General features: G+C 50.3%; 9 protein-coding genes across 9 annotated transcripts; 5 read left to right on the forward strand and 4 right to left on the reverse strand.

The window, feature by feature from the left end:
* Positions 1-58: 58 nt before the first annotated feature.
* On the reverse strand, positions 59-621 carry MGYG_03385 (hypothetical protein; the record flags this gene model as incomplete). Its single annotated transcript, XM_003175816.1, has 2 exons — positions 59-95; positions 131-621. 2 exons carry the CDS (start codon positions 619-621, stop codon positions 59-61), a joined length of 528 nt encoding a protein of 175 aa, XP_003175864.1.
* A 925-nt stretch (positions 622-1,546) lies between these two features.
* Positions 1,547-2,416, reverse strand: MGYG_03387 (transcription factor fet5; the record flags this gene model as incomplete). The annotated part of the gene is made up of 1 exon (XM_003175817.1): positions 1,547-2,416. The coding sequence occupies one exon, from the start codon at positions 2,414-2,416 to the stop codon at positions 1,547-1,549; it is 870 nt and encodes a 289-aa protein (XP_003175865.1).
* A 689-nt stretch (positions 2,417-3,105) lies between these two features.
* MGYG_03388 (S-adenosylmethionine synthetase) lies at positions 3,106-4,554 on the forward strand (the record flags this gene model as incomplete). The annotated part of the gene is made up of 4 exons (XM_003175818.1): positions 3,106-3,191; positions 3,252-3,309; positions 3,402-3,433; positions 3,522-4,554. 4 exons carry the CDS (start codon positions 3,106-3,108, stop codon positions 4,552-4,554), a joined length of 1,209 nt encoding a protein of 402 aa, XP_003175866.1.
* A 749-nt stretch (positions 4,555-5,303) lies between these two features.
* On the forward strand, positions 5,304-8,262 carry MGYG_03389 (hypothetical protein; the record flags this gene model as incomplete). The annotated part of the gene is made up of 3 exons (XM_003175819.1): positions 5,304-5,462; positions 5,524-6,264; positions 6,319-8,262. 3 exons carry the CDS (start codon positions 5,304-5,306, stop codon positions 8,260-8,262), a joined length of 2,844 nt encoding a protein of 947 aa, XP_003175867.1.
* Positions 8,263-8,574: 312 nt separating this feature from the next.
* On the forward strand, positions 8,575-9,036 carry MGYG_03390 (hypothetical protein; the record flags this gene model as incomplete). The annotated part of the gene is made up of 1 exon (XM_003175820.1): positions 8,575-9,036. The coding sequence occupies one exon, from the start codon at positions 8,575-8,577 to the stop codon at positions 9,034-9,036; it is 462 nt and encodes a 153-aa protein (XP_003175868.1).
* Positions 9,037-11,312: 2,276 nt separating this feature from the next.
* MGYG_03391 (chromatin structure-remodeling complex protein RSC7) lies at positions 11,313-13,899 on the forward strand (the record flags this gene model as incomplete). Its single annotated transcript, XM_003175821.1, has 3 exons — positions 11,313-11,415; positions 11,517-11,642; positions 11,849-13,899. The coding sequence occupies 3 exons, from the start codon at positions 11,313-11,315 to the stop codon at positions 13,897-13,899; spliced, it is 2,280 nt and encodes a 759-aa protein (XP_003175869.1).
* Positions 13,900-14,994: 1,095 nt separating this feature from the next.
* MGYG_03392 (hypothetical protein) lies at positions 14,995-15,746 on the reverse strand (the record flags this gene model as incomplete). The annotated part of the gene is made up of 2 exons (XM_003175822.1): positions 14,995-15,400; positions 15,454-15,746. 2 exons carry the CDS (start codon positions 15,744-15,746, stop codon positions 14,995-14,997), a joined length of 699 nt encoding a protein of 232 aa, XP_003175870.1.
* Positions 15,747-16,020: 274 nt separating this feature from the next.
* On the forward strand, positions 16,021-16,512 carry MGYG_03393 (hypothetical protein; the record flags this gene model as incomplete). The annotated part of the gene is made up of 1 exon (XM_003175823.1): positions 16,021-16,512. The coding sequence occupies one exon, from the start codon at positions 16,021-16,023 to the stop codon at positions 16,510-16,512; it is 492 nt and encodes a 163-aa protein (XP_003175871.1).
* Positions 16,513-17,523: 1,011 nt separating this feature from the next.
* MGYG_03394 (hypothetical protein) lies at positions 17,524-19,734 on the reverse strand (the record flags this gene model as incomplete). The annotated part of the gene is made up of 2 exons (XM_003175824.1): positions 17,524-19,356; positions 19,414-19,734. The coding sequence occupies 2 exons, from the start codon at positions 19,732-19,734 to the stop codon at positions 17,524-17,526; spliced, it is 2,154 nt and encodes a 717-aa protein (XP_003175872.1).
* Positions 19,735-20,877: the final 1,143 nt, after the last annotated feature.

The raw sequence follows: 20,877 nt of genomic DNA on the forward strand, positions 1-20,877 counted from the left end.
GTTTTCATATCCATTCTTGAACTCTCGTAAAGCAGCCTTTTCAAATAGGAATATGACATCATCCAGCTTTCTTCTGCGCGCCGTGGACCCAAGTCCTATATCAGCATTTGAGAACTGGTGTAGCTCTGACAATAACAGGGCCTGCTGCTCAGGCTTATCATATGATTTAAAAACCAAGGAGTCAGTCGGGCTCTCGGTTTTGATAATATCCTGGTAGAAGGGGTTCAGAGATTCGTGGATTTTACCGTACTCCTCCCTGGCTCTACCTCTGACCGAGCAAGCATCTTTGAGTGCCGCCAGGGGGCCTGTGATTTCTGCTTCCACCTCTGCATTGAATTCCACGATATCAAATCCACTGGGGTCTGTAATATTCCCATTGGATGTATCGGTATCCAATCCGGGTATCGAAGGCTTAGGGCGTGTTCTCCCACCGTGCGGGCGGTCGGCGTCCTCTTCAGAGCCCTCTGCCGCACTCCTAGCTTCTGCTTCGTTCCAACAGCCTATCTGCCTTAGAAACCTAACCCATCTGGTATCATCGTACGCCATCTCATGCATTTTCTTTGATGTCCTTGCAACGATTATAAGGTCGGTGGGGGAAAGATAGTCAAGGATTGAGGCCATAATTTCTATATGATGTTAGTATCACGGGTGTAGGGGAAAAAGCAAAGGCCTATTGAACGTTCATTGCATACCAGCTGGGAGTAAAGGCTTCACAACTTCAATCTGAGCTAGCTTTAATGGTGCAAGGACATCACATACATAGAGCCATACCTTGTCAAGCCGATAAATGCGCTCCTCAACTCCCCTCCAGACCTCTACTCGATAATCGCGCTGTTTCTTATCTTCATGATATCACTGAAAGTGCTGGACTATGCACGGAGGGTGATTATGTTCTGGGTCATGTTGGTGTTCCGGTTGATGTTTTGGGGCGCGGTCGCAGGAGTTGCATGGTACGCGTATAACGTCGGGTGGGAGAGAGTATGGTATGACGCTGCGTGGGTGCTTGGGTTGCTGGAAGGGTTTATCCGGCAGCTGATAGCGAACGAGCCGCCTTCTAGTAGAAGTTCTCGGATGACGGGCGGGTGGCGATCGCAGCAGGATCAGTGGAGGAGCTCGCAAGGCGGCAGGTCATGGAGGTGAAGGTATTATTCCACGAATGGATGCTTGTACGTTCTGTGTTGGTGGGCTTGGGGGTGTTGAATTCTTCCCTTTTTCATTCTTATTATTCTTGGGTGTTTTTTTGTATTAAACTAGTTCCTTTCTAACACTTTTAATGTTCATGTTTATGACGCATTGGGACGGGCGCTCAAAAACTGGTTCCATGGCAATCGTGTGGTTATATCCGTTTTCTCCCAAAGCTATGAATACCCACGCGGACTAACCATGCAGTTATGTGGAGGCGCGTTGATTTCTCGCATTCGCTTGTGCCATCCTCGCAGGCTATTGCACCATCTGCTACTAGCGCGGGGGCGCTAAATTTCGGCGCGTTGGGACAGATCGTCAACCTAGCTCGACGATCGGTAGTAAACAAAAGATGGCGGTATAATCACTCCATGTCCTCCTCTGCTTCGGGGTCAGCAGCAGGCTCTCTGGGCTCCTGCGCCTCATGGTACTGTATCGCGTCATCAATATAGCTTAGGACGGCAGAGATGCTGTCTTCGTCCTGCGCATCCAGCTTGAGGAACGAAACCATGCTAAAATCATCGATCAGTTGAGCAACAGCCTTGTTCAAGCGGTTAAACGAGCTACCGGTCAGGACCTCGTTGGTAGACGACGGGTCTCGACCGGACGACTCCTCGTCGTTGCCTGACTGTATCAGATTGACGTCCACCGAAGTGAACTGCTTGAGCTCCTTTTTACAAATGACACCTTTTATCTGGTCCATCTTACTGAGGATATTCACGTGTGGTATCTCTAGCATGATCATGGCGGACATGGCACTCAAGGTGCCAGCGAAGAACTTGGGCCGGTCGACGACGAAGGAGCTCTCGAGCAGGTAGGCGGCGCAGAGAGATATGTTGAGAGCTCCAGACCGAGACAGGTACTGGACTAGCGACGGCAGAAGGGGGACGTGGGTATATAGTTCTATCTGGCCGGGCATGTCGAATATGATCAGGTACTCTTCGCTCAGGGGGTCGAGGGCGTCGTTGAGAAAGTCGAGATTCTGTAGTAGGAACTCAAAACAGTACATCAAGCCGCCATTGGGACCTAGTCCCATCTCCTCCATCACATCTTCGAGCGTGATCAGCTCGCGGATGTCCAGGTCGGGCTCGTAGGAGAAGCTCTCGGCGGCCGGGTCGAGGTTGACATAAAAGCAGCTGCGCCGGGTGTTCTGGAGGTGCTGGATGAGGGCTGTACAGAAGGTCGTCTTGCCCGCGCCGGCCGGCCCCATCACCAGGACCCCGAACTTCGACATGCTGGTCCCGCGTATTCCTGTTCTTGCTAGGATCGTTCGGCTAGTTTCTTCGTCTTCCCTCCTTTCAACACTTTCTGTGTGGTTTTTGCGGCGCTCAGCGGCTGGGAAGGAGAATAAGGCTTCCGGGGCCCGTAACCCGTTCGGTGTATCTGTTGTACCTTCGCAAGCCCGACAACACTCAACCAGCCCGCATTCCCTCCAATGTCATGTCTGTCTTCCCGTCTTCTCCTGTCTTCTCTTGCCTTCTCCTGCCTTCTCCCGTAATCAGTCAATATAAATCAATATAAATCAGTAGAAAGCAGTAGAAGGCGCAATTACTATCAGCAGGTACACCGCCTGTCCCCTTTGGGCTTTCTGCCACCCCTCGGAGCCTTTTTTCTTCCTTGTTCTGCCGCCCCTCACCGCCTTCCCCTTTCGGCTGCCTCGTTTTTTTTCCTTGCGCCGACTCTTTTTTTTTCTGCCCCGCCAGACCGCCCGCCGAAGCCACTACTTAAACGTCAACCTCTTTTTCTCCTTCTGCCGCTTCCCCTTTTCTTTCCCAAACCTCCATCCAAACTCAGGTCTCTTTTCCACTGCAACGCCCTCTCGGACAGCGACATCTTCTACTGTCTTGTTTCTTTCGTCGCTATATCTCTCCGTGTTTCATTCGTCTTCGTCTTCCTCGTTAGACAGATATCCAGACCGTCAAGATGGGCAGCTTAGCAACCGGTGCCGCCCAGGGCAACTTCCTCTTCACCTCCGAGTCCGTCGGCGAGGGCCACCCAGACAAGATCGCGTAAGTGCAATGGTGTCTCTAGTCGTCTGCGCTGGCCGGCCTGCTAACAATTGAGTGCAGTGATCAGGTTTCTGATGCCGTTCTCGATGCCTGTCTCGCTGAGGATCCCCTCTCCAAGGTAGCTATAATCCCCCCTCCTTAGCACCAAGGATCCCTGCAATGGGGAAAATTCTCTGCGGCCACCCACTAACCACCTACACAAAATCATAGGTTGCTTGCGAGACTGCCACCAAGACCGGTAAGTTAGCCTTCTTTTGCTGCATTGCGGTAGCCTGTTTGAATTCGTGTGTTCTGACTGTCCTCCCAGGTATGATCATGGTCTTCGGTGAGATCACCACCAAGGCTCGTCTTGACTACCAGAAGATCATCCCGTGATGCCATCAAGGACATCGGATACGATGACTCTGCCAAGGGTTTTGACTACAAGACCTGCAACGTCCTTGTTGCCATCGAGCAGCAGTCCCCTGACATCGCTCAGGGTCTTCATTACGATGAGGCTTTGGAGAAGTTGGGTGCCGGTGACCAGGGTATCATGTTCGGATATGCCACCGATGAGACCCCTGAACTCTTCCCATTGACCATCCAGCTTGCCCACAAGCTTAACCGTGCCATGAAGGAGGCCCGCAATGACGGCTCCCTCCCATGGCTCCGCCCAGACACCAAGACCCAGGTCACCATTGAGTACGCCCATGACAACGGTGCCGTCAAGCCCGTCCGCGTCGACACCGTCGTCGTCAGTGCCCAGCACAGTGAGGATATCACCACTGAGGTCCTCCGAAAGGAGATCCTCGAGAAGATCATCAAGAAGGTCATCCCAGCCAACCTTCTCGACGACCGCACCATCTACCACATCCAGCCATCTGGCCTCTTCATCATCGGTGGTCCCCAGGGTGACGCCGGTCTCACTGGCCGTAAGATCATCGTCGACACCTACGGTGGCTGGGGTGCCCACGGTGGTGGTGCTTTCTCCGGAAAGGACTACTCCAAGGTCGACCGCTCTGCTGCCTACGTCGCCCGCTGGATCGCCAAGTCCATCGTCCACTCCAAGCTCGCCCGCCGTGCCCTCGTCCAGCTCTCCTACGCCATCGGTGTTGCCGAGCCCCTCTCCATCTTCGTCGAGACCTACGGCACCTCCAACAAGACCTCCGACGAGCTCGTCGATATCATCCGAAAGACCTTTTTGGGGCGCCCCGGTGTCCAGACTCGACCTCGCCAAGCCCATCTACTCCAGCCGCAGACGCACTTCACCGACCAGAGCTTCTCTGAAGAAGCCAAAGACCCTCAACTACTAAGCATCTCTCTCTACCCTTCCCCTCTCCTCGTCCGCCCTCTCTCCTATACTTCCGGTCTCCTATCTAATTAACCACCTCCTTTCACTCTCCGGTTGTAACAAAACAAGTTCATCATAGTGATGATCGTTTGCGTTTGTTTTCAACAACTCAAAGCATATACAAAATAGACTTATGCCCTTTTCGTCTGTTTTACGGGATCTACACGACTTTTCTTTATTGCATTTACAAACTGGTTTTGTTGCAGCATATCCGGAATAATTCAACATGATACCAATTTCCTTTTTACGCTTTTACACATACTACATTTAACAGTTTATCTGGCGGAGGGCGTTTTCGGTGAAAAAAGTTGAACCAGTCATTCTCGGTGGCCTGGTAGATAGAATCAATCAAGCTATCAAATTCGGCTTCTTATCTTCCTATGCATATTAAACCAATACTCTCCTGCACCTGTAATGTAGACAACAGCTTGCTCTCAAACTTTTTAACCTCTTCGTTGACGTATCCCGGTAGCCTATGTCCTGTCTTCCACTGCCCTGAACGCCAAGTAGAATTCGTGGGATATGTTGAAGTTTGTTAAAGCGCGGGATTTGCTTACTAACAATCCTTAATACGAGACGCGCGCGAAGAAAGTTTGACTTCACGTGTAAGCGACTTCGCGTCTTGCGCTCGCCATAAGTTAATAGAAACTATCTATGATTTTCTAAAGGAGCAACTATACATTTGTTCTACTAGCTATGAGCTGTTAGCTTTCTTGCTTTCCTGCTTCTCTTCCATACTATTTCCTTTCCCGTCGCGTTGAAGTTGTTAGAGTTATGATTGAATGGCTACCTGTCTCCCCCTCCTGACTACCTCGAAGGTGACATCTACGGATTCTTTGGACGATAACCATGCTTTCTTCCCCCCCTCGAAACGATTAAAGTTAGATCATGGCAGTGACGAGGCTGTTTGTAAAACTTCACTTGCTCAGTTTACCATCAATGTATGTTTCGTTGAAGTCTTATGTATCCTTCAGACACCCTTCTAATATCAACAACTTTTAGCCTTGCAGTACCTCCCTGTCAGGTAAACCGCATAATCTTTACCCTATAACCTTGATACCGCGCTCCCAAGTCCCGCTATCATGGCTAGATACATGCCCATCGCCTTCACGAAGCATACGGCCAGGAAGCCTATTTACAGCAAATATACCCGCTCTTGAGCATGGTTTATCCGGCGAGAATGCATCAACGGTGCTGGCCGCGGCGATTTCAGACACGGCGGGACGTCACTGCGATGAAATACCGAAGACATATTATGTGGTTGAAAGGGTGAAACGCTGCATATATGCAATATGTCCTCTAAGGAGCGAGATTCGGGAAGCAGATTTGGTAGTTGCATCTAAATGCGGTGGATCTCCAGAGGAATTTGCGTCTTTTCAGCTGTCTACTGACCCATTTACGGACGGCCTGGAATTTGCTACTATTCCTGACATTGACTTGTTCCAAGAGATGCCTGCTCACAGACAAGCTGTCTCCTTCGCTTTTGGAGATGTTCCTCTCGAAGGGCCCGGGTCTGGCCAGGTTGACAGACCTGGATCACGTCCTAATACTATGTGTCGATCACCAGCAGTTGCAACTGAAGAACCTCCAAAGGAGGGAGACAGTGTTGAACTTGGTATCAATCTACCAGCCGAGTACTTTGCCGACAGCCAGAACTTTTCGCAAAGCAATGCCGTTAACAATGCCGATGATATGCTTTCTACCCTCAAGGTGCAATATCTTGAGGCCCTATATATATCAAAGGTGAGATCTTTATTATTATTTTAGCTCTTGCGTGTATATGCTAACGCGTATTAGACATCTGTGGCCTACTTCGCAAAGGGTCCCCTCACGCGTGCTCGTGCGGCTTTTCAGAATTCAGATGATGTCCCGTCTATGAGACCAATGGTATTATATCATTATTACCGGTCTTGCATTATCCCGATGAAAAAAATGGACGCAAAGTACAGGGATTCTCTACCAAAGATAGTAGCAGATATCAACCCGTCTCTTTCTGATGGTGATGAGGCTGCTCCAGCGAAGAAGAGGCGTAAGAGCAAAAAGAAAACCATTGGCAAAGACGGTCTATATGCAGGCGAAGAAGAGTTCATATCCAGGTGGTGGAAATCTACATACGAAATTAACTCGTCGGTAGAGAAGTCTGCATTGGAAAATCAGAGAAAGAGGCTGATTGAAGATATGCGTATGCGCGAGACCCAGTTGCAGATCCTCTTGATCCTGGAGGTTATGCTTCTAGAAGGTAGTGTTGGAAGTCTGGCTGAGCTTGATGATGGGAACACTGAAAAGCCTAAAAAGTCCAGCAAAAAGACACAAAGTATGGCCACGGCATTAGAATTACTGCTGGATAGATTGTGCATTTGGCATACAGTGAGCGCTCATGGCCTCTCAATTGATATGCCTGGAGATTCAAGTAAGGCGGCCACTGGACCGGGGAAACCTAATAACGACAAACTCCGTGATTTCTGCACTGAAGTCATTATCCCTTTCTATTCCGCCCGTCTCCCCGAGCAATGCCAGATCATAAATCGCAAACTAGGAGGTCCCGCTATGTCACCTGTTAGACCTAGTCGTTCCAACCAAAAGCGGTCAACCAATCAATTATCAAAATCCACCAAAGGGTCACAGTCGAAAAGGACTTTGCAGCGCGTCAGGACTGATGAGAAGATCCCAGTTAGGGCAAAGGTCCCCAGTCTGGCACGGAACAACACCGCTCCTGCTACAGCGGAGGTGAGGCGTGAGAGTAATGATCAGTTATCATTTTCCGCCTCTACTAGCGGGAGGGGTGGCATTCAGAAACCAAAGCGAGTTAATAACCGTGAGGTGGATCTCGAAGCCGTGGCCAAACAGCACGAGTCGAAGTTGAAGAGGATGAGCCTTCTAGTGGATCAGAAACGGGAGTTGGATGCCGCTATCAATACTCTCAGAAAGCCAAATAGAGAGCTGGCGGTGAAGGATTTTGTCGAGTCTGCGGAGAAAAGATCAGCATCTTCGACTGCCTCTCATCCTAGGAAACAAAAGAATCCCACTCGGAATCCATTTGGTCAAGGTGTACAAGTTATGGCGACACCAAAGGGGTCGCGCAATAAAGACTGCGGATTTGGTGACTTGCCATCCTTGCCAAAGACATGGAGACAGTCAAGACCAACAGTCATGGCAAGCCCGCTCCCTGACCCCGACACCCAAGTGGTACCGTCGTCAAGTATCCGTCCTTCAAACTCAACTATGTTGTCCAAGAGCCAGCCAATTCTGAGCTTCTCTCGAACAGAGGACCTCGTATATGAAACACCGTCCAAGCCCTCTTCCAATGGATTAAAACGAAGTGCTACCTCTAACCCCGCAGAGAGCGGTATCGAGACAGAACTCAGTCCTATTCTGGCCCGCAAATTGAGCCCGTGCTCTTTCAATACCAGGTCTTTAAAATTTGACCTTAACACCTCCGCACATTCTACTACAGAAGTGGATGAAACTCCCCCTAGACCGAAGCAGATGATGTTTGTTAGCGAGCCGACAGTGCCTAGACGAGTTGACTTTATGACAGTGCCTAGACGAGTTGACTTTATGCAGCCAAGGACTCCCGCCAAAGGTAGCGGGCAGCATGTCATCCCTGTCACGACACCCCTGCACCAGCGGGCAGGTGATGACGCGAACAAAACGATTAATGAAACCCCTGAGAAGTCAATCTATGAACGATTGGGATGGAATAATGATGATGACGATGACGATGAATTGGCGTTTTTCTGAACATACCTCTATTTTTATACCCTTGCTGCCGCTAAATGATAATAAAGGGACGCTTGCCTTGATCATTCTCTTTCCAGTAATATCTCCTTTTTCAATGTTTATACGTATCACTCGAGTGGTATTCCACCACCAACGTGGCAGTAAGGTGAATATGACCATGATTGTGTAAACATGAATGCTCAGCCTGCCTGATACACTCGTAAAGGTAAGGCCGTTGGCTGAAAAGGGCAAGAAGCAAGCAAGCTACTTGATCTGGATATCCAAAAAAGGCCGGTGTAGGTAGAGACAAGGGCAGCCCGGATCCCTCTCGTCATGCCCTTCCTAGAATTGCCGGTAAAAGCGAGAATCCAACCCTCACCATACCACAAGGCATCAATAACAAGAAACTCTTCACGCTTGCACGCAAGACAAATTTCGAATTTACAGAGGAAGGACGGCACACGAACAATCAAATGTGACGAGTTCTTGCGGCTGCTAATATACTCGCAAACACAGGAGGCCAGTCTGTCCGCATGTGTGCCTAATATCAAACGGATCTACTGCACGAACAAAGACTATCCCAGGCAGTGTCAGCTTTCTGTAGAGGCAGTGATTGTTAAGCGAGAGATGCTGAGAGAAATCTGTACTCTAGAACGTAGGTCTCTTCGTAAAGCATCGTTTGGTCTTGAAGGTGTGTATGAATCTGACAGCGTTATGGACTACCATGGCTTCAACCGCCCTCGTCCGACCCTCAACGTCGAGTCAGAGACCAGCATTGACAAGGCTTCCTCTTGATGTACCTAATGGTAGTTGACTTTCTTATTTCACCTATGCTCTTCCCTTTGATATCAAAGCCTTCATTATGTTTTATATTGCACTTCGTAGCCTCGATCCCTTTTATACCAATAAGTAAACAAACAACCCAAATCGGGAATTCCACGTGACCAGATCTATATTTCAACGTCACGGCTTGAACTTCAGCTTGTGTCATGGAGTGTATCCTGGCCGTGCAGGGCATATCCCAGGTCTGGCAGGCTGGTGGGAGAGAAAAGAAGGCCTGCTAAACGAAGTGCGTTGGCCTGTTCAACCTGCTGGCTGCTTAGTCCGGGTCAATGGAACAGCAGCAGAGAGGCTGAGATGGATGTACGACCAGTGGAGGAGAAGAAAACGCGCCTTGTCGACATTTAAACCAGAGCGAGGCGCAGGAGCAAACATTAATAATAGCAGCACAGGGAATGGCACAGGTAGTACAGCCAAACCTGATGAGCAGGCCATCTTAACTAACGGGCCAGTTAGATGGACGAACTCGTAAGTTTCTGGAACCCGTGGCTTGATACACCATACTCATATCTATCTATTGCTTGCCTAGGGAAAGGATTTGGCTCGTCTGTTGCAAGATACAAGAATTAAGACAAGATAGGACAAGGCTTCAAGAAAATGCTCCGAGTGGGAAAAAATCCCCGACTCGACTGCAATGGCATACCGGTCAAGAGGGCTCAGAGACCTGTTCCATAGGATGTGATATGTCTGATAGCTGCTGCAACTTGAAGACGGCGTCTGTCCTTCTGGCTGCCCTTCAGCTCTATGGCACGGTAACATCACATCTCGACGCATTGCCGTCAACGTCCACCGCAGTTCAGGCGTTGTTTTTTTTTCGTCCCATCAGGCGGACACAAAAAGCAAGTATGACAAAAGTCGCAGCTCGAGTACTGCAGCTCGAGTACTCGTGCAGAGTAGAGTCGTCACAGAGATGGGTCCTTGAAATATTATTGTCCTCTACAGAGTGAACTGATAATCCGCACTTTGGGGAATAGCCGGGGTGTTGTTTCACGCCGAAGCATCCTTTAAGCATCCTTTAAGCATAACTAAGTAGGGAGTTACCAAGCCAAGGGAGAATTCAACAAGCAAGAGGATAAGAGGGAAGAGAAAGCAGAGAGCTATATCTATGAAGTTTTATGCATGTCTTGCATCTCAGCTGACTCGGATCAGATCCCGCGATCGCCCAAGAGGATACATCTCAACAACTGCCTCTTCCTTGTACAGATCCCTAGTTGAGGAGCATCCCATGACTGGCGTGGGTGGTTATTATCCGGTGAATCCTTGCAACTGGGGGCCGCCCAAAAAGCTCCTCTCCTCTCATGGGATCTCCGCCATGGATACGATGCTTTGGCTCTTCCTGACCGACCATCCGCCTGCCCTCATATTGACACCAGGCAGGAGACTCCCTGTCCAGAGTAGTCGCTGACGACGCTGGTGGCTAAGCAGAGCCGCATACTAAAAGTAACAAGAGGCCCCAGCCTGTAGCCTTCCTTCTTCACAAACGAGTCCAGGCGAGAAGATATCTAAAATAACGAAACACATAACTTTCTATACGGACCAGCCTCCGAAAGCCTATCAACAAACGTCCTGGAGCATCAGCAAGCACCTATCATGAAGCAGTGTCATCCCCGGAGAAGCCTATTATTCTGCATCGACCATCACCAGCGCTCTTCGCTTTCTGCAGAGTCACCAACACGATCATGAGCAAGCCTGTGCTCGTTGCTTTTTCCTTGTCTTCTATAGTAACTTCTCTCCAGGTGGAAGATCCTCGTCTCCTCGACTCTCGTCCTCACCTCTCATCCTCCCATCCCTGCTCTAGCGTCGGCTGCCTGCATCGCCTGTTCTTCCTTCTGCAACTTCTTCAACTAACTAACGCTCCTGGCCAAATATACACTGCGCCACTATTCTATCCCATCCACTTCCGCGCGCTGCTGGGCTAGCATCTCTGAGCCAGCATCCTTCGCTAGTTATTCCAACGACTACGCCCAGGCATGTCTATATCCTCGCTGTGATATCACTGTGGCGCCCAGAGAAGACACAGAAAAGAAAGGCAAGACATCAACAGCGAGAGAGGTCAAAGGGAAGAAGCAAAAAAAAAAGAAACGCGCGCCCTCCACCACTATCCTCTCATCGTCCTCTCATACCTTCTATCCTTCCATCTTCTCCTCCATCATCCCATTCGCCCTCGTCCTCCCCACCCTTTTCTTCCTCCTCCCCCTCCGCCCATCGTGAACACACAGTTCCCCCTCGAGATGTATACAACCTCCGCGCCCGCCCAGGTTAACGGCGGCAGCGGCATGGGCAACAACCGCGTCGACTCCGGGACTATCAACCCCGCGGATCTCAACTCTCCCAGTACGTTGTTTATGTTGCCTGGTGTTTGTCTCTTATGTTTGCAGTCTGAGCAGATGTTGGTGACGGCGGCTGTGATGATACTAATAATACTGACCCAGCAGTCTCCCTTCCATCTACTGTGCTTGCTACGGATCTCACCGCTGACGCGACTGGCTCCCGCGGCATCAAGCGCAGCCGTTCAGAAGACCAGTATGGCGAGCAGCTCGCCGACCAGGATATCGAAGATGGTGAGTTTTGATCTTAGGCGGACGAAAAAGACTCTCAGAAATCCGATTTTTCATCATTTTCTTTGAACTTGCCTCGTCGCCTACCCAAACCTTAGCGTAGCAACTCCACTTCACCAGAGAAAAGCAGAAAAGAAGCGTGCGGGAAAGAGAGCGAAATAAAGAGGAAGAAATATTAACACACGGCCGGTACTGACAATCTATCGCAGACAGTAGGCGCAAAAGAGGGCGACCCCCAAAAGCCACCCGCCCGCCGAGCACATCCATCATTACCGCCAGTCACAACAACCTCAGCACCAACGCCAGCGGCAACAGCATCAACCTCAACAACACGCCCATTGTTGCTACGACGATAACGACAGCTGCAGCGGCCATGGCGTCCTCGCAGTCGCCCCTCCAGACGCCTAGAATAGCCCCAGATATCCCCCTTCAGTCATCTCCGCCCAAGGCTACGCCGACAAAATCCGTCCTCAAAGCCCTGCCCACAGTCCGAGACCACACGACAGACCAGCTAGGAGAAGACGGCGATGAGTATATTCCCAAAGAGTTCGATGCAAACGGCGAGAAGAAGGTCGACGGGCTAGGCTATCTGCAGGATACCCGTACCTACAAGTGTCGCACTTTTCGCCTCTCAAACCGCGGCAACAAGCTCTTCATGCTGGCTACAGAGTGTGCGCGCGTTCTAGGCTACCGCGACTCTTACCTCCTCTTCAACAAGAACAGATCTCTATTCAAAATTATCGCCAACCAGGCCGAAAAGGACGATCTGATCGCGCAGGACATCCTGCCGTACTCGTACCGCTCGCGCCAGATTGCCATAGTTACTGCTCGTTCCATGTTCCGTCAGTTCGGCAGCAGGGTCATAGTAAATGGCCGACGCGTGCGCGATGATTACTGGGAGAGCAAGGCTATTAAACAAGGGTTTACAGAAGAGGACATGGCTGGCGAGAAGCGTCCAGGAGCAGGAAAGGCACGGGAGGCTGCTGCCGCCGAAGCAGCCGCTTCGATGAATGCCATGCCCTCACTTGGTCATAACGATGTCATCTATACCAACACCTCGACCGACGCTCACGGCCTACCTTCGACACTCTCGCATCCTGCCTCGCTTGCTCCCTTGCCCATGATCAACCCCGCCCCGTCTGATGATCCACGTCTTCGCGAATACAACAGCCTCCCACGGCCTAGGCAGGATCTAGGCGGCCAGCCATACCAGGACCGCTCCGTCCCCAGCGCTGCCGCTGATATCGTCAATCAGGCTTCGCATACGGCAGAGTTTAGTAAGATCCTTAATCAGCAGCGAAGTTTCCGCGCGAAGGGTCTAGAGGATCACTGGAATAGGCCGCGCGAGATTCCGATATCAGACGTGAATGTTCAAACTCTCCCGTCATCCACCGGTGGCAGCCAGCTTAACACAAACCTGCAATCTCCCCAGCTCAACTCCTCGGGCATGATTTCCTCCTTGCAGCCGCAGCCTCTGCTGCAACAGCCACAGACCGTCATGACACCCCATACATCATACTCGCCGGCTCTCCACCACCAGCAACAGCAGCCCCAGCATCACCAGCAACCCCAACACCAGCAACCGTCCATGTCACCTCCACTTCGCACTATGCAACAGCAGCAAGGCCATCACCGCTCTCCAAACAACCCCATGTCACTTCCTCTCTCCTCCACACCGGTCTCACTTCCTGTGTCCTCCCAGTCATCGCTATATGCATACCCGCAACAGCAATTCTGGGGAGCTCCACCACAGCAACCACTTCCACATCAGCAACCACAGCAACACCATCCATCTCAACCATCACCTTCACACACACAACATCAACCCCAACACCATCAATCGATTGGAATGCAGCATCCACAGTATGCATCTCCACTGCATAACCAACACCATCCACACCATCCATCACAATCACCAGGCCAACGGCAACTCGCCTCCCCACAGCTTCAACCACAGCAGCAACAACCCCATACACAGCAGCCAGGTATGAATTCTATGGCCTACCCGGGCGTAGTCAACACGGCATATTCCATGGCAGGACCAGGTGCGGCCGCTGGGGCAAGAATGTACACTTCTCCAGGCATGATACAACAGCCCTTCGGAATGGGAGTTGGAGGTGTTAGTGCTGGTGGTGCTGGCATGATGCCAGCCGTATCTGCGGGCACCGGCGCTAGTTTACCTTGGTCGCCGACTGGACCACAGGGACAGGGCCAGGCAGGCCCGCAGGGAACACACGGTTCATGGCCTGGGACTTACTAGAAGAGGCAGGGGGCAGCAATGGGAACTGGGATACCCGTTAAGGTGCAATATGGTAAATTGTTTTTTTGGTTGCCTATTTTATATCTTCATGTCTTGACATCCTGCTTTTGGCTATCAAGTTTTTCGTCCTCTTTTTCTCTACCCTTCATACATACTTGTATTATTCCTTTTATTCTCTCTTCCAATTCCCTCTGTGTTCTTCTTTACATTTATCCTATTCCCCTTATCCGTGGTTTGATGTTTCTACCATCGTATCTCACTTCCCGCAACCCAAATCGACCCGATATCCGCTTCCTCGTTGCCTTACTTCGTTCGTTCATTGTTCATGCCTGCATATTAAGATACCCCTTCCCTCACTCTGCCCTTCTTCTCCTCTTTCTTTGATATGCCGCACACATTCATTCATATAACTTTTCGACTTCTTTTCCCTGTTCATGCTTATGGCTGCCTGCTTCTTCTCTCCTGATAACGTTAGGACATGGAGTCTGCAGAGTACAATATTTAGTTTCTTTGGAATCGATTCGATATTTATGCCCTGCGCGCTTTATGTTTATGGGTTCTGGTCTGCTGGTTTCCTGTCCTTTGCCTAGTTCCTTGCTCGTTTCGTTGCTTCTTCGCTTCTGATATGGTTGAGACTGTCTATGTTTTTTATCAAAGGTTTTCACTTACGGTTACTATGGTACATTTCAGCCTCGTCTTTCGTATAGCACTTCATATATCAAATGAATATCTGGATTCCTCCCAACTCTAGTATAAGAATCTGGTTACTCTATTAAAATGCAGCTTAATGCCGTCTACTCCTTGAGAAAGAGCGTCCGCCAGAAAAACGTCACGTGTCCCCGGCTTCTGCCCGTATGCTCAACCAAGTATCAAGTGCATCCGACTACAAGGCAGAGTCAGTCTTCTCTGACGCAGGCAGGCCGGTCTCAAAAGTCCAATAGCAGTCATCGCTGTGATGTTGTGCAAACCCTCAACACCAACGATTACATCCCATGCTGCCAATGTCTTCTGATACAGCTGCTCCCCCTGGTCCACACTGATAGCATCACACTCACGGCGCAGGACGGACCTCATCACATCCAGTAGCTCGACCCTCTACGCAGGGTCATGCCCCCCAGATAGTCGAGCACAGGCGTACTCAAAGTACGCAGGCATAATATTAGCTACTTCCCAGTCTATGAATCCCGTCACCGCGAGCGTGTCGGGGTCTATAAGAATGTTCCGGTCAGATAAGTCCGCATGCGTGACGACAGGCTGGTCCCAGCCAAGTATACCGGCAGTATCACGCTGCACTTTCTCAAGACTAGCTATACGTTCTGCGTCTGCTTCAGAGGTTGGCAGCAATCGGATCCGTGATTCGTCCCACTCTGTGCGGGAGGCGCAGAAGTCGTACGTCTCTTTGCGGCATACGCCAAAAAGGGTGTATGGATGGCGAGTAGGAGAACTTGGGAGCCCGCATACGCACAAGAATCTGGCACAGCTCCTCCTTGATGGACCTGCTCTGCGGAGGAGAGAGTGACGGCCAGATCTCAACAAGCGGTGTGCCTGGCTGACGAGACATCAGGATGCCTCGTCGCGGCTTTAGGTGTGGCTGCAGCGGTGCAATGGTAACAATGCAAGTCGATGCGCGGAACCGAATGGCCCATGATAGTACGGCCTCGCGCGGTCATAGTTGCCTCGTCTTCGCCGGTACCGACCTTGAGGATGGTAGAGGGAGAAGGAGCGGAAAATTGGCGGCCGGCAGACGGCATGGTTGGGCCTGATAACTGCGGAATACCCTCTAGAGTAGCCCATGTCTCCCGAGGGATCTGTTCTAGTTCCTGACTCCTCTCATGGTGCCAAGTCATGGTTAAATCGAGTTAAATCGATGACACCCTTTACGGAACACTCCGTATAGTTATTGGCGGATAATGCTGGAGAGTTGGATATGTGGATGATTGTTGTTGCCGTGTGGAAATATTGGTGCCTGCATGAAGAAGTTGATATACCCCAGACATCATCCAACATGTGTAACGGGTATCGTCTCCCACGCAATCTTTCCTCTGCACGTTTACAAGTCAAAGAGCCAACGTTTCTTTACTCTTCACGAGTTTGCTCCTCTTCACCTGGACGGCCTTCAACATGTTTGGCCGTTTCATAGATGCATTTACCAAACCGAGGAACCCTTCTGTGATCCTCGCTGTCGGTGAGGACCGTGGCTCCATTGAGTTTCTCCATCTTCATCCCGAGACTGGAGAGGTTGAACGCTTTCGCACCAGCTGCCGATTGTCTACCTTCCAGTCCCATGGCTCTAGAGAGACGACCCGCAAGCAGATTGGGACGGTTACACTTCCCGCCAAAGGACTTGCGTCCGCTGATGGCTTTTTCGAGGATGTTACGGCACAGGTCCGCGAGCGGTGGGATGATTTCATGGCTTCGAACCCGTCAAATATTGATTCAGTGGCCCGCCTAGTCCAAGATGTCCTTAAGCCCGCCGCCCTCGAGGTGATTAAGGGGAGAGGGGGGAGAGACGCCGCTGGGAAGGAAACGGAGACACATTCAGTCTTTCTCATTTACATCACACGACCACAGCCAGAGAGGGTGACCAGTCTTGAGCCAACTAGCCCTGGATGAATTGGGCAAAGGTCAGGGGGTGGTAGATTCTGGGCAACACCTCTTGCTGGATCTCTCTCAATGAACGCCCCAATCTCCGGGGTTTGCTCGGTTCACACTCAAGCTCTTAGATGCAAGGAACTAGTCAAGCTCTTCTTGATCACCTCGCGCGTAAGTCTGTTGTCCAGTCTAGATTGTCCAGTTCCCTAAACAAGAACCAAATTACCTTTTAATATAAAGCTAGAAATTTATATGGCGGTTATAGTTACTATACTTACTGATAAATTGAAACTTTCCACCTGCTTTGGTTACAACTCGCCAAGGGCAGTATCAGGCGACTGACTCCGGGGTGCAATTAAAGTATATGAAGTAAAAGGGCTGAAAAACTTCAATTTATCTCTTTTGTTTTTTGTCTTCTTCTTTTCTTGAGGGGAGCCAGCTAGCTATCCGAGCGCAGTTAACTTTGATATTCAGTAAACGAGAGAGAGGCCGCAAGGGGAAGAACAACAATGAAATAATATATGACCATAGCCTGTATGTGGAAAGTGAAGAGAAAGTTCAAACAATTTCCAAAAGACCAACAATATGCAGGCAAATAGGAGCCCTGTGAAGGGGTGAATTAATATTAGAAATTAAGTTAGTATGGGTAATTATGCAGTATGCGATAATCGTAATATCAAAAGACATCAAGGTGCTTGGAGTACCAAGGAATAGAATGAAAGAAAATGGCGAGAAATGCTAGGGATAGAAAACAGCCAAAGAGAGTAAAATGACAAGAAACACTAAAACAGCAGGAGAGCCTTGATAAACTAGCCGGGTTGAGCGCCTTGAATGAAAATATGTATCAAATGATTTTAACAAAATCCAAAAGTCCATCCCTACCTATCCCACATATATCATTGACGAGTCGAAGAGAAATGAGAGGAAAAAAAAGAAGCACAATGACCGCGAGAAATGCACCAGGTAGCCAAATCCCTGGTTTATGGTATCAATAGCGCAACGAGAAAATTGAAGGAAACATAAACACCAATTTTATACGGGTGGGAAAATGGCTGTGCGGTAAAAGTCATTTGGAGTTTGGTTGGTAAAGGTGTATGTCCGTGCCCGTTGCTCTGGGAGCTGCTCTGCAGCCACCTTCATAGCTTCGCCCTGTTGGGGAAACTCTTGAATATAAAACTCTGTGTTTGCCTTGTCAGTGGAGTTATAGGCTTGGCTGGACTCTGAAATAGGTGAGTTTGGGCCAGTTGTGGATTGTGCGGAGGGCCCCTGGCCCTGCCACTCCTCAGTAGCCGCAGGTTCCTCTACTTGTTCACTTTGTACTTGGTCATCATATGCAATGGGTGAAATGTGTGTTGGTCGAGGCATATGGATAACATTGAGAGATGCCTCAGCCTCAGATGAGCTTAGTGGGTGGTGTTGCTGTTGCTGCTGTTGCTGCCCACAGCCCGGCATAAGTTCGGTGAATGTAGTGAAGTTTGGAGGCGCCGACATGGGCTCTGTAAATTGCTGATATGACTGGGAATGGTGCATTCCAACCATTACAAATGGTGGTGGCTGTCTCTTTGACTCCTGGCTTTCATCAAAGGTCATTGACTGGGAGGTTGGGAAGGAATGGGAGTATCCCATCTCTTCCTGTGGGGAGAGGCAGTACTGGTTGTCAATTGGTGTCGGAGGGAGGAGGTATTGCATCTCATCGGGTGTCATGGGAGTGGCTGGGGGTATAGAAGATGTAGTTGATGGAGGCACGGCCAAGTCTGTGCTGGATAGAGCATGTGGTCTCCCATCCAAGGAGTATGGGAAAGGTGATCTAGGAGAGCCGGAGATCTTCCTCATTCCGCCAAATCTCGGGCTTAGCTCAGCAATCTGTGATGACTTTCGTACACCACTCCAGGCGGCGCTGGATACTCTTCGGGTTGGTGACCCTGATACAGGTCCACCCACAGACCGGCTGAATCCTGAGGTCCCAATGGCTGCTGGTCGCGGGCGCTTTCTTCGCGCTGCAAGGCCAATTGCATTGTCGGAAGTTGAGATGTGAAGACGAGGTAGTTGACGCCCTTCAGAGCTGGTCAACTCAGGGTCAGAGCTGTTACCGGTGCGAGGAGAAATATCGCCTTGCTCTATTGGCAGGGAAACCTGTCGCTGGTTGATGATGTTCTGCGAAGAGTAGAGTGGTACCTCTGATGACATAAAAGGTTGTGTAAATGCTGTAGTAGTTGGCTGAACTTGGCAAGAGAGCTCCTCTGGCGAGCTGTTGTTACACAGCAGCTCAGTATATGGCTGGCTGACAAGGCTGCTAGAATCTGGGGACCAGTAGCCATTAGAGTCAATCTCCATCATGGGGGCTGCGCTTGAAACTGGGTGTGCATCTGCAGGGCTAACGCTGACTGCCATTTGAGGAATGCCGGTAGAGGCCCACTGGTGGAAATGGTTATCGGCCTCGGGCTGGGAAAAAGAGGGCTGAGCAGAGTTGTGCACGCTAGCAATAGCGCCTGACATCTCCTGACCATCCTTAAGGGACGGGCTTGAGATTAGCTCCGCTGGCTCTGAGCTCTGAACTTCAGCTTTCGCTTCGGTATGGTGCCTAACAACCTCAAACTTGGGCTCTGGCTTCTCATCTGCAGGAGTTTGTAGGCCATGGTCTCCTTGCTCACTACAGCTCGAAGAGGTTCCACGTGCATCTGTCGGAGTCGGCATCGAGTTCTTCTGGTCTTGCTCTGACTTCTGCTGTTCATCTGAGCTCTCTGAGGATTGTTGTTTGCTTCCGGCCCCCTCGGCCGCCATGGCCTTCTCTTTAGCTTGCATCTTCTCGAATTCCTCTTGCCGCTTCTGCTGTTTGGCCTTTGCTCTTCGGTTCTGGAACCAGTTCTATACTCAAGTTAGTACATAATTTTGAAGGGTGCATATGTTTAGGCCAGATCATACCGCAACTCTGGGTAAGGTTAAGCTGGTCTGTAGGGCCAATTGCCGTTTTGTATTGCTATTGGGCTTTGGATGAGCTTGAAATTGTGATTCTAAAATCTCAACCTGTTCCTTCGTCAAACGCGGCCGTGACAGATTCTCAACATATTCCTCATACTCCTCGATGGCACCGGTTGTGTAGAAGCCATGGATGTCATTCTGGTGGTAAGGAACGTAGCACTGGTCCATCGGCTGGTCGTAAGGATGATGTGAGATGGGCATGCCATAGCCCATAGGCTGGTCAATTGGCACCGCATATTGATACGGGGTCTGGAGGTAGTTCATGGCTGCCGACTTCGAAGATCGGTAGGCGATAGGGAATAGAGGATGGTAGGCGTGACTCCAGTTAAAAGGGAAAAAAGACAGTGATACCGAGATAGAAAAGGGGAGAAGAGACTGAAATATCCAGTGCTGTCGACTTGATGTGTTGATGTTGTTGAATGAGAGTAATAGGTAGCTGTTCTGTAGCTATTTCCTGCAAGGGTGTGTTTGTTGGTGATGATGTGTATGGACAGCGAATAACAGTAGTAAATAAGGAGTTATAAGGAACGACGTGTGATAGAATTAGAGAGAGGGAGAAATAAAAACAAAATGTAAAAAAAAGAAGGACTGATGGTGATCTTAATACTAAAAGAAAGATCGGATAATGAACGACGGGCTCCCACGCAGACGGCTGGCGGTCGACAGAACAACAGGTCGAGGAGATGGGGCGGCGAGGAGGGAAGAAGTATAAGCCAGGCCTCGCCGTCGGCGCCAGGGGGTGTCCAGCGGACAGCAGGGGCGGCTCCATCACACAAGCCGCGTACCAAGGCCTGGTGTATTGTAATAACGGTGCCTGGGCGGACGTGTAACATCAGGTACGGCTAAGAGAGGTGCCCCTTTTTCCGCCGAATGGCTGAGCAACCACAGCGAGCCTACCAATCCACCAGTCCGCACCCCGCTGGGAAGATCCACTTCATCACAGTTCTGCGCTGGGGCTTCTGCATCATCAGAAGCAAGCCTCCTGTGCCAAGCAGCTTTAGGGTCAGGGATCTTTTGACATAACCCCAGATAGCCTCCAAGGGCAAGCCCAAGGGACTCCGTTGATACCGCACGTAAAGCAAGGTAAGAGCTCCAACGGATGGTTAGGCGAAAAGGTAAACGAGCCAGCCTAAAGTGGCAAGCAGATATCCCTGTTGGCCATCTTTTAGGTTGCCCGCTTTTTGCGACTAAGATGCAGACTAACGGTGTTGAGCGTTTAAAAAGAGAGTCAGAGCAAACCCTGCTGGCGATGACGGTAGCGCTTCGTATGCTATGGAGCTGTGACAAATACCTTTGGCCATGGATGAGAACGAACGGTGACCTCGGCTCCCTGTAAAATATTGGCAACAAGTAACCCTTGATGTGATACGCAGCCCTCTTAGGTCATGGATAGCTTTTGTCTCTCCA

Source organism: Nannizzia gypsea, genomic scaffold, assembly GCF_000150975.2.
Source record: "Nannizzia gypsea CBS 118893 supercont1.2 genomic scaffold, whole genome shotgun sequence".
In the NCBI taxonomy this organism is placed as follows: domain Eukaryota; kingdom Fungi; phylum Ascomycota; class Eurotiomycetes; order Onygenales; family Arthrodermataceae; genus Nannizzia; species Nannizzia gypsea.